General features: G+C 44.1%; 1 protein-coding gene across 5 annotated transcripts in view; it reads left to right on the forward strand.

The window, feature by feature from the left end:
* The window catches only part of PLEKHG5 (pleckstrin homology and RhoGEF domain containing G5), a 321,116-nt gene that overhangs the window by 261,576 nt on the left and 47,093 nt on the right, over positions 1 to 12,447 (forward strand). The window contains exon 1 of one of the 5 annotated variants that reach the window (XM_069741637.1): positions 1,020 to 1,441. The exons of the other annotated variants lie outside the window; for them this stretch is intronic. Within the exon in view, the coding sequence (XP_069597738.1) occupies positions 1,148 to 1,441 (294 nt within the window). The 5' untranslated portion in view covers positions 1,020 to 1,147. Of the gene's footprint in view, positions 1 to 1,019; positions 1,442 to 12,447 lie in introns of those variants that run through there. 5 annotated transcript variants of the gene reach the window in all.

The raw sequence follows: 12,447 nt of genomic DNA on the forward strand, positions 1-12,447 counted from the left end.
GCCTAAGTCCCTTTGGTCTATATGACAAGACCAATACTATTAAAGACTTGCAATAATTGGGGGCCCCTTTGGAGGTTTTGCTTTGGGGCCCATGAGCATCAAATGACTCCAATAGCGCCAACTTGGCGCCGCTAAGAGTCAAACCTCAAGCGCTGTGATATTGATGGGCTATGCTAGGGAATTTTATAAAACTGGAGAACCCATTCAATACAAGAAACAATGCCCTGCCTACAAGTCCAAAAGTGATCGCCAGTGCCTTTGGCCATTGACCCTTGAGTATTTGCCGTAATAATTAATCCTTTAGGCTTTTGTTTTGTGCTTTTCACTTAAAAAAGTAAAGAAAGAATAAATTGGGTTCTGTTAGAGCGTCTAATGAAAGTAGATCAATCAATGGGAAAGAAAGCGAGGGGGCAGATGTGGACTGATCATTTTGATCATTGTTGGACAAGTCAAGAACTTACTGTAGTGACGAAGTTTAGGCTTGGTTCACATTTATACACTGCATACAGTCTGAATTATTAAAAAAAAAAATATGCCAGCATATCCAGAGCAAAAAATGGCCCAAAAATTATTATTTTGACTACTTTTTGTCAGGTTTCCATCATGTTGCATTTTTTATGTACAAATAATGTAGCTGAGCACATTATTTGGATCCCCCCAAAAAACGTATTTTAAAAAAAAAAAATTCCCAATGGGAGTACGTTTCAATACGTGTAAAATGTATATGTTTCCCTCAAAAGTTATTTATGTGAACCTAGCCTTATCAGTAAACCCATAAACAGGTCTCCATGGACATCACAATCAAAACAGCTAAGCACTTGTAATTGTGTTGAGGGAAGATTGCCCCATATATCTGTCAGTAGATTCCTCCTGCACTAATAGTATCAAAGGTGAATCATGCCGGTGAAGCCTTAGTCATCGCAATAAGTGCTACTTGACACAGACAGTCACATCTCAGAAACACAGAGAGGTTGGAATTACATTGCCAGAGCTGGAAGCGTGAGGAGCTGTATGGACATGTTACAAATTTGGGCCATTTTCTTTTTACTTTTTGGCAAACCCTTTACATCGTTTTTGTGTCGGTGAAGAAGTTGATAGCCTGATCTTCAAGAAATTGGAAATTTACCTTGATTCTAATTCTGAAAAAATGAAGGGTCTATGGACCAGGACGTGGAACGTTCAGGAAGAAAAACCCTACAGCCTTGCTGGAGAGAGTTATCTGAAAAACGTCACAACCTTGAATTACTGCCCCGGAACTGGAACCGGCAGTGACATCGAATTAGTGGTGGCCACTGGTTTAGTGGCGGCAAGAATCCAATTGTTTAATTCCAACACTACGGCCAAGAAAAAGACTCCCGACAGCGTTCAGAATGGACGTGTGTCCAACCAATTCCTGAAGAAGTCTTCATCTCTGGAGAGGATATTGGACAAGAACAATGAGGTAGAGGAGAAATTAGGTCAAGGTGTCTGTGGCTTCTGATGAGTGCTTTGCATGGGAAGATCAAGTAGGAATACTCTGAATAATCCTTTAATGATATGCCTTGTTATTAAGAAGGCTTTGCAGAGTTACCTGCCTTAAAGGGAAAGTAAATAAATCATGACAATTCACAATGTAAGCTGGGGCCATAGGTTAAGCTTGTCAGTTGTGTTTTTGCATTGTTGGTTTGGGACCTTTCGAGACAATCGTTCACTTTAGTTGTGTATTGAACAACAAAATGGTTCAGTCTGAACGTAAGAACTGGACTGCGCCAATGTGAATGGGATCTTATTAGCGTGAACCATCGCTTTTTATACATTTTAGGGAATCAAGACTAGGTATGAATCAGAGTGTTAGGACATAATCGGGAGGCATTTATCATGGGTTTCCCAGCAGAAAAATGGCGCATAAAGTCATTTTTTTTTACAAAGGGATAGTCCAAAAAGTGGGTAGTGTTTAGCAGAGCATATGTGTCCAAACCCTGCCACCATACTCACCAGAAAATGGGGTGAATTATGGCACAATTTTTCTCGAGCTTTCTGATTCTGGCACATGCATTAAGCAACTTCACCCAAGTCCCATATATTAAGCTCAACACTAAAGACCTATCCTTAAAGGGTTATTCCCATTTCCAAAATGCTATCCTAATATATAGTAGGTGTTATAATAATAATATTAGCAAATCCCTCCAATTAGAAGTGTAGTATAGTTTTTCTGATTCTCTATGTCTCTTTCCTCATCGACAGGCATTGCAGGACATTAGGTATCCATGGTTACGACCACTCAAAACTAGCTAACTCTCACTATATCAGTGGTCGTAACCATGGATACCTAAGGTCCAGCAATGCCTGCACATGAGGAAAGAGACATAGTGAATCCCAAAAACTATACTACATTTCTAATTGGAGGTATTTGCTAATATTATTACTATTTTTACTACGCCCATTACATATTGGGATAGGATCTTGGAGATGGAAATACTCTTTTAAGCCGCCATATACATTAGAAGATTGTCAGCTGAACGATGGTTCATCCAAGCATTCTTCCTGGCATCCATCTCAGCCGTCTCTCCCATACACAGGAGTGCTCATTCGGCTAATCTATGAGACATGTCTGGCAGCCGATCCTTGGGAGACAATACGATCGGCATTCCAAATTTGGACATGTCGGATTGATATTTCCCCCAACAATTGGGCCTCCGTAATGTTGGCTTCTTAGGAGCCACTATGAACGACTCGATAACCAGAGACCAGCTGTGATTGTTAACCATGAACCCTCCTATGACTACGCACCTCTTGCTGATATAAATTGTGAGGCGCATTTTGAGAAAGAGTCCTCCTTGGGAATTGACCCAAGGAAGTAAAATGTCATGAAGGCTTTGAGCTTAGCAGTAATGATGGAGAATGGAGATAAAAATTAAGATCTCCTGAACTGTCCCTGAAGAATAATACATTTTTAATTTTTTGTCAAATGCAATGCCCCCTTGTTCCAAAGCTAAAACTCCATTGAGTCTGTGCTGGATTGTAGAAAGGACAAGAAATAGCCATTGCCCGTGTGCTCTTCTGACCACTGATCACCTTGTCCATACGTCATGTGCAGTTTACTTCAGGATATGTGATCCGTTCACCTTGCAATACGGATAACACAAAGTAGCTTATCACAGCAATGTAGTGCGAGGCTGATAATGGAACCAGCGATGAGTATACTGGTTTACTAAAGGTTGACCGAGTCAACATTTTTCATCCATTAGGCTGCCCACGATTGCTCTATAATGACTTCTACAAGGTCTATTGTGGGTAAAGGTTATCTGTTCAGACAACAGTGGTTTATACATTGGCAAACACTGGGACTGCATTTGTAATCCTGGTAAGTGCTCGTTCAGATGAGTGTATTAATTGTCCGTGTTCTGTCCGTGCGCAAAACGGGTGGTGTACAAACACCGCAAGGACCAATGCTAGTCAGTGTCGTCGTTCACATGAAGGTTTTTAAACACGGATGTTCTGCATGTAAAAAATGGCAGCATGCACTACGTTGATCCATATTTTGGATCGGTTTCGCCCATTGGGTGCGCAAATAAAAACGGATCATATACAGTTACCATCTGTATGCAATGAGTTTTTCATGGATCCATTACAATTATTAACATAGTAAAATGTATTTGACCGTTATTATTTATTAAAGTGTTCATTTTCAAAACGGACATACGGATGACAATATGGGTGAAAAATCGTTTCTTTTCTGGATGGTTAATGGACGATTTTGCATACGCTCGTCTGAACCAGTCAACACCAGGATACACTGGTTAGATATGGAAAAATATGTCGGTATTGACGAAGCTTGGTTTGACATTACCTAGGGGAAGACCTTGGATCTGTAGAGATTGCATGTCCACCCAGGGGCATAAGCAGTGCTGTGGAATCGGAGTCGGTGTCCATTTTGGTGGAGTTGGAGTCAGAGTTGGAGTCGGTATAAAATGGATCCACTGGATCCACCGTAGACTATGTCTTCCGAAAAACCACACTGCCTCTAGAAAACCACAGAATCATTATGTTGACCCCAATATAAGCTTCTTAAGTAAAGACTCCATTATGATTGCCATCATCATCATTTACATCAGTTCTATGGCCAACTGTAGAAAGAAATTGCCTTTACTGCAGCCTTATTGTCCTACAGCAGCATCCATAAATCCATTATCACCTAATCTGCAAGACGCTAATGGCACCTACTAGGGGCATTTCTCCTTCGCAGTCACCAGTGCAGACCTTCCTATGGCTGCCTCTCCGACTCCGGTAGCATGTTACACATCTGTGTTACTTTTCACAAAAATTATTTGTTCCCGCAATTAAGAAGGAGCAGGTTTTAGTGCAGCATCTGAGAGCTCGGAGTTTCTTATTACACTATTAGAAATCTTGTCACCGCCATGTCAGACAGATTCCTCGTCCAGATATGTTATATATGTGTGGCTCAAGGCAGCCATCAACATGACAAGGACTGTCCAAATTGGCATTTTCTGACAACGCTCACTGAAGGGGTACAATAGCAAAAAAACAATTTAGATCCCCTTGCGGGTAGATAATGACATCAAACCCATGGCCAACATCAGTGTTGGCCATGCTAGCCTACTACAGCTTCTAATTTTACCACCCTTTACAAGACCAGTCACAGTGGCCTCCAACAACAATATGATGCCCAAAAGGGTCACAGATCTTGGTTAGCTGAATAGGGCCTTGGCCCGCCAAGTTGTTCCAGGCGCTAAGGCCAGTGCCAATTGTGTCACAACATCCCAGGAAGGAGAGATCTGACGGTTAGCACCTTCACATTTTTGCCGGAATTGTCCATAAAAAGCTACAGGCATTGGATCACTCAGCCCCTAGAAAAGTTAGGTGGACTTTGGATGGACGATCTCAGCAATGATATGGGTCTACCTCTATAGGATCTATGCCCTTTTGTACACTTGCAGCCCTTGTTATCAGTCAACAACATCATTTTTATTTTGTAAATGTCCCATATTATTCACTTCTGGGAAAGCTGATTTGCTAGAATGAGGGCAGTTTATCTTTTTTGGAGACATTTCCTTTGTACTATGGCCGACATTCCAGACCCGGTGACTTGTGCATTCATCTGAAGTGTCCCCTTGTTTATATACATAACACTTTTGGAAAAAGAATACAGCAAAGCTCCATCACATCACAGATCATGTGTCCATCAGCGACAAAGACCATTAAAGGAGGAATCGCCCCGGCTGCAATCTGATACTGATTTGTCGTTTTCTTCTTCTTCACGCAAACGTGAACATGGAATGAAAACAATAAGGGCTGGGATCCACGAGACAGGTGTAGTAAGATCGTGGTTACTGCCACCATAGTTCTTACATTTGCCAGAACTTTTTCTCCATAAAAGTTGAGATCTGGCAATTTTAGCACAAGCTCTACATAGTCAATGGTCATCAAGTCCAAATCTCAAGGTCATGGTCTTCTTGCAACCATTAAAACAATAAAACTGAAGGTAGTTAAGTTTTCTTTTGAGCGTTTTACAATTAAAGGGGTTTCCAGGTTTTACCCATGATGGCCATTAGTATGTCATTGCAAACCGTGGGACCGAATGGGCCTCTACATTTGCTAGAACCTCTTCATTGCAGTAATCCATGTGCCAAGCATGATGTGAATGGGGTTGAGCTGCAGTACCAGACACAGCCACTTGACAAAAGGGGCACTGTGTCACTTACACCTAAAGATAGACCACAAATAGTAGATACTGGAAAGGAGGACCCCAAAGCGCTGCCCTAATACCCAAACAGTCTGTTAATTGTCATGTTCAAAATAGAGGCGCTAAACCCCAGGATTATGTTATCTCCATTGAATATGTAGCGAAAGGCAACTCTATTGTTCTCTGTTGTCAGCCATAGTGTCCTTCAATCAGATGACTGATGGCAAGTCCACAAAATTCCCTGCCCCGCGTCACTAATTTATCACACGTATCTCCACTGCCGAAATCCTACAGATACATTTACATCCATATTTGTGACTGATATCAGCCTCTCCTATTATAACGCCACTGAGTTATTATAATACGACGCTGATTTGAGGATTATCGTCCATTTAAGTGCATTTTTCTCCCATTATTTTCCTCCTTTTTTTCCCTCCGGTGATCATAATAATGGCAGTGTAATCTGCGCTGTATTCTCCGAGCAGCTGCTTCCATGCAGAAGCCTTTTGTCTTCCAAATGATGATGTGAGAATGTGTAGAGGAAAAATCATTCATGGGAGGAGGCCAAGTGACAAAGCTTTGTGACAGCCTCTGTACAAGAAGCCGGTAACGAACCATCTGCTTCATTGAGACTCGTGCAAGATGAGAGATAATGGTGTCCAGAGCCGACAGATGGGGAGATCTGGCAGGAGGGTCTTCAGCGCAGAAAACTTGGAGAATTACACATCTATTATGTATTTGTGATTGGTGATGTCACTTATGTTTGGAGGAGCACTGATGTCATCGCGCGGAAGGCAGTGATGTCATTCGTGGGACGGTGATGTCACAGCTGCAATGTTTATCCTAAAAAGCAATAATGGAAAGCAGTAAGAAAAATTCTGATGATCACTTCAACCTGTACTAAATGGAGTAGACTAGGGTGGACCTGTAAAGACTTAAGGTACCGTAACACTGAACGATATCGCTAGCGATCCGTGACGTTGCAGCGTCCTGGCTAGCGATATCGTTGAGTTTGACAGGCAGCAGCGATCTGGATCCTGCTGTGACATCGTTGGTCGGAGCAGAAAGTCCAGAACTTTATTTCGTCGCTGGACTCCCACAGACATCGCTGAATCGGCGTGTGTGACGCCGATTCAGCAATGTCTTCACTGGTAACCAGGGTAAACATCAGGTTACTAAGCGCAGGGCCGCGCTTAGTAACCCGATGTTTACCCTGGTTACCAGCGTAAACGTAAAAAAAAAAAAACACTACATACTTACATTCCGGTGTCTGTCCCCCGGCGCTGTGCTTCTCTGCACTGTGTAAGCGCCGGCCGGAAAGCAGAGCACAGCGGTGACGTCACCGCTGTACTTTCCGGCCGGCGCTCACAGTCAGTGCAGAGAAGCACAGCGCTGGGGGACAGACACCGGAATTTAAGTATGTAGTGTTTTTTTTTTTTTACGTTCACGCTGGTAACCAGGGTAAACATTGGGTTACTAAGCGCGGCCCTGCGCTTAGTAACCCGATGTTTACCCTGGTTACCTGGGGACTTCGGCATCGTTGGTCGCTGGAGAGCTGTCTGTGTGACAGCTCTCCAGCGACCAAACAGCGACGCTGCAGCAATCGGGATCGTTGTCTAGATCGCTGCAGCGTCGCTAAATGTGACGGTACCTTTATAGGGTAGAGTGGGGCTGAAGGGGAGCAATGGGGGCTGTAGCCTCCACCATCCTGGCATTGTGTATTTACTAACTTGTTCCATTCATCAGACTCTTCTGAGATCTAATATTAGGGTCGCCATTGATTTTAACTGCTGATCCAACCAGCTGATTTTGGTGACCATCTAGATTCTGACCATCTATTGTGAATGGGGTTATCCTGACGCATCCCAAACAGCGAACATCAGAGGAAAGAAGGACGGTCTCCATCAGAGATGTCTAGCAGCAGCTTATTCCCCTCTCCGTATGGAGAACACGTGCACGCTCTGTTAAGACGATTGTGCATGTGTCTCAGGAGGTTGGACAGAATGGCAAATAGTCAACTTTAGGGTTTATAAGGAGCACCATAGTCTACCATTGCCCTTCATATGCAATGGAACTAAGTGGAGGTCTGAAGTCATCGTTACGACTAGTGGTGGGAAAAAAGAATTGCTCTCCTCCCCCCTCCTTCCCTTTGACATCATCTTAAGGTACCTTCACACATAACGATTTCATTAACGATAGCGTTGCAACGTCACGCTTTTTGTGACGTAGCAATGATCCCGCTAACGATCTCGTTATGTGTGACAGCAACCAACGATCAGGCCCCTGCTGGGAGATCGTTGGTCGCTGGGAATGATCAGGACCTTTTTTTGGTCGCTGATCACCCGCTGTCATCGCTGAATCGGCGTGTGTGACGCCGATCCAGCTATGTGTTCACTGGTAACCAGGGTAAATATCGGGCTACTAAGCCGGCCGGCCGTAAAGCAGAGCACAGCGGTGACGTCACCGCTGTGCTCTGCTTTACGGCCGGCGCTGACACAGTCAGTGCGGGAAGCTGACACCGGGGACGTGACAGACATCGGAATGTGAGTATGTAGTGTTTTTTTTTTTAACTTTTACAATGGTAACCAGGGTAAACATCGGGTTACTAAGCTTAGTAACCCGATGTTTACACTGGTTACCCGGGGACTTCGGCATCGTTGAAGACAGTTTCAACGATGCCGAAGTCTTTCCCCTGATCGTTGGTCGCTGGGGAGAGCTGTCTGTGTGACAGCTCCCCAGCGACCACACAACGACTTACCAACGATCACGGCCAGGTCGTATCGCTGGTCGTGATCGTTGGTAAGTCGTTTAGTGTAACGGTACCTTTACAGTAGAAGTTTTGCATGCAGGGCCTCCTTTACCTGCAGCTTACAGAGGTTAGACATCAACAGACAAACAGATTTTGACCACTTGTCATCTGAAGAACCAGCTGAGCAAAGATTGCACCTCCTGGAAGAAGGGAAGCTAAGCATGATTGACAGGAGGGGTAAAAATAACCTCTGAAAATAAACATGTGACAAAACAAACTATGTGGGGGTCACCCATGCCGCATTGCCCTTTAGGCATGGGAGGGTTGGCTATAAGTTGAGGCCATGCTTGCTTTCTGTTGACATATGAGCTGCTTGTATGGTCGGATTCAGGAGCTGACATCTGGAGCCTACACACTGCCTGAGGCTCCAGCTATAGAAACCAGAGTGAGAAATACATCAGATCGTCGCCTATTGTTTGTCATTCCAGAGAAAGCCAGGCGTCCGCCAAGGAGCACATCAGGCTGTGTTGTGCTGGGAAAATAATATTATTTTATACAGAGGAAACAGTGTGGAAGGTGTAATTTTACTCTATGGGGATTCTTTTCCAGAACAAATGCCTGAAAAACCTCCACACACTAAGGATCCTGTTGTGGATTCTGTTTTTGGGCTCCCTCTGGTGGTTACAGATGGTACTGGGTGACTTGTGTTCTCTGCGGTCTCTGGTGTCCACCTGTTCTATCAGGATATGGGAGTTTCCTATTTAACCTGGCTTTCTTGTCATTTCCTGGCCGGCGATCAATGTAATCAGTGTGTCTTGTTACCTCTGCTTTCCGCTTCTGTTATCTTCAGGACAAGCTAAGTTTTTGATTTTCCTGTTCCACGTTTTGCTTTATTTTTGTTTTAGTCCAGCTTGCAGTTATGTGGTTCCTTGTTGCTGGTTGCTCTAGTGGGCTGATATTACTCCTCATGTTCCATGAGTTGGCACATGAGTTCAGGTAATTTCAGGATGGTTTTTTGTAGGGTTTTTCGCTGACCGCGCAGTTCACTTTTGTATCCTCTGCTATCTAGTTTTAGCGGGCCTCATTTTGCTGAATCTGTTTTCATTACTACGTATGTGCTTTCCTCTCATTTCACCGTCATTACATGTGGGGGGCTGCTATTTCTGTGGGGTGTTTCTCTGGAGGCAAGAGAGGTCTTTGTTTCTTCTAATAGGGGAAGCTAGTCCTTCGGCTGGCGCGAGACGTCTAGAATCATCGTAGGCACGTTCCCCGGCTACTGCTAGTGTTGTGAATTAGGTTCAGGATCGCGGTCAGCTCAGATTTTCCATCACCCTAGAGCTTGTTCTGTTTTTTGTGTGCTTGTCCTTTTGTGATCCCCTGCCATTGGGATCATGACAGGATCCGATTGATCAAAGCGATTACACCAGAATTCTGCACACTAAAATGGAGGAAAGGTGTTCGAGTGACCACACTGCTGCAGGAGAGGAAGAACCAGGCTCCGGCTGGTTGAGGAGTAGTTTTACTGCGTGTTTCAGGCTCAGAATGAGCTCTTTTTCAAATATCAACTACATGTTTTATAAACTATACAATTTGTACTTGAAAAAGGGCTCGTTCTGAGCCTGAAAAGACAATAAAACTACTTCTCAACTTTTCCGGAGCCTGGATACTTCCTCTCCTGCAGCAGTGCAGACACTCACCTTTCCTCCTTTTCGTTGTGCATTTTATGCAGAAGTAGGGTATCCTCTATTTGCTGGCGGACTGCAGTGTCTGATTTATTTAAAGAGCTTACACGGCAATATTGACAATCACAACACTATTTGGTGAGCAACATTTCAACTCCACGCCCAACCTTGCATACCATACTACCCTGTGGGCACTTGTCTCTCCTTTTCTATTATCTGGTGTGCAGTGGTAGCACCCTATGCAGTGAAAAGTACAAAGCAAAACGTCTCTTTAATATTCAACCCACAAAAATACAGCATACAATATCCTCTGGATCAAGCCGGGAACCATATCCTCTGGACTGCAGCCAATAAACACGCCAGTCCACTTTCGTGACTGGTTGCCGTGGGTGACTGCACCGCCGTGTTAATTTTCAGCTCACAGCACTACACAGTACACGATATCCTCCAGATCTCAGCTGGCAATGATATCCTCCAGTTTGCAGCCGATTAACACGCCAGTCCACCTCCGAGACCAGTTACCGTAGGTTCCAGCCAGGGACCTTCATCAATTACGTACAAAGGGATGTATTATGTTAGGAAATGGCTGTACAAGCCAATAGGGTGGATGGTAGATGCTTAGAATTAATCCAAATGGAGTGGATGCAGCCTGTATCCTTGCTGCTATCGTGGCGTCCAGCGCTGTGTGGTGGATTCCGCGATAACAGCAAGGACACAGGCTGCATCCACTCCATTTGGATTACTTCTAAGCATCTACCATCCACCCTATTGGCTTGTACAGCCATTTCCTAACATAATACATCCCTTTGTACGTAATTGATGAAGGTCCCTGACTGGGACCGAAACGTCTTTGTCATACACTGGGATTAATAAATCATCTTTAAACCTCACCGCAAAGTTGAGTGCCGGGTTTTGTTTTATTTGTAACTACGGTTTGGGAACCTACCCGAGCACCTGTTAGTTGTTGTGCACACGTTCTTCTATTACGGTTGCCGTAGGTGACTGCACCGCTGTGTACACTATGGGTGCCAGGCCTTCCAGCTGCCTTGGCTGTTTGGCTCTGCAGAGCCTCCTGTTCTGTACTCCTCAAACACCAGACTGACACTGACACTGAACCTGACACACCGAAACCCTTTACTGCCAGGATTTTAACTGGAATCTGTGGTCATGGGCCACATGGAAAACCTGGGCCGGGAATGAAATGGACTGCACGACTAGTCTGTTTCAAAGCACAAAAGCCCAGAGCAGGTTTTCCCTAAATCTGCCCTGGACACATAGCATGCCCAGGACCAATACTCACTTTTTATTCCACATTGCAATGACAGCTACACCTGTGACTGCAATGCACTCCCATGGCCTCAATATGCCTCCGAGCACATCCCTGGGGGAACACACGGCGACCCTTACATGTAACACCGGTCACTGCCTCACATATCTTACACCAGAATTTTGGCACAAATCGCATTGAAAAGTTGAACATTTTTTGCACAATACAGAGTTGCTCTACAATGTTGTGACTTTTGGCATTTTCACACCAGTTTCACCTAGCTGTACCAAAATTGGTGGGACTGGGGCATGACTGGGAGCGATGCAGGATTAATGCCATAACTCGTCTAATTCATGACTCTAGGAAGATTTGTGGTGAGGTGCACGGAGGCGCATGTCATTTGTCAGACACTTCTTTTTTTTTTTTAAATTCGTTTATTAACCATAACGTTAAAAGAACAACAACATAATACACAAATTTATACTCCTTAGTATTACATACAATATTAAGTACGTACAATGTATACATAACTGAGTATCATAGTGTGTGTCCAACATATCTGTTACCCCACTGAAACCGTACATATCTGACGTGGAGTCATGAAAAATTTACAGTTATTAAATCTTAACTATAACTGTATCTTACTAACTACTTTCTGCCGCCTAACAATAAACCTACGTCCCTTTCTGCATGATACCTAGAAAGAATTGACACTTTGCACTAGTATAAATAACCATGAGTTATAAAGTGAGGTGAGAGGAGTTCCAGCCGCTCCAAATCCTCTCAAATTTACCCGGGCATCCTCTATTTTGATACAGTGTGCGTTCGTATGGGATAATCGAATTTACTAATTCAACCCAGGCTCTGAGTGAGGGACACGAACCCCCCATCCACCGCATTGCCACCACCTTCCTTGCCATGAAAAGTGACTCTCGTAAGAAAATTGCAACGTGATGACCCCAAGTCTCCTCGTCCCACACCCCAAACAAACAATTTAGTGGCTCAAGAGGAACAGGGGCCAATACTATAGAGGAGAGTAATGAGGTCACCTCCTTCCAGTATTGAA

The sequence above is a fragment of the Ranitomeya imitator genome, chromosome 10 (genome assembly GCF_032444005.1).
Source record: "Ranitomeya imitator isolate aRanImi1 chromosome 10, aRanImi1.pri, whole genome shotgun sequence".
Lineage (NCBI taxonomy): Eukaryota > Metazoa > Chordata > Amphibia > Anura > Dendrobatidae > Ranitomeya > Ranitomeya imitator.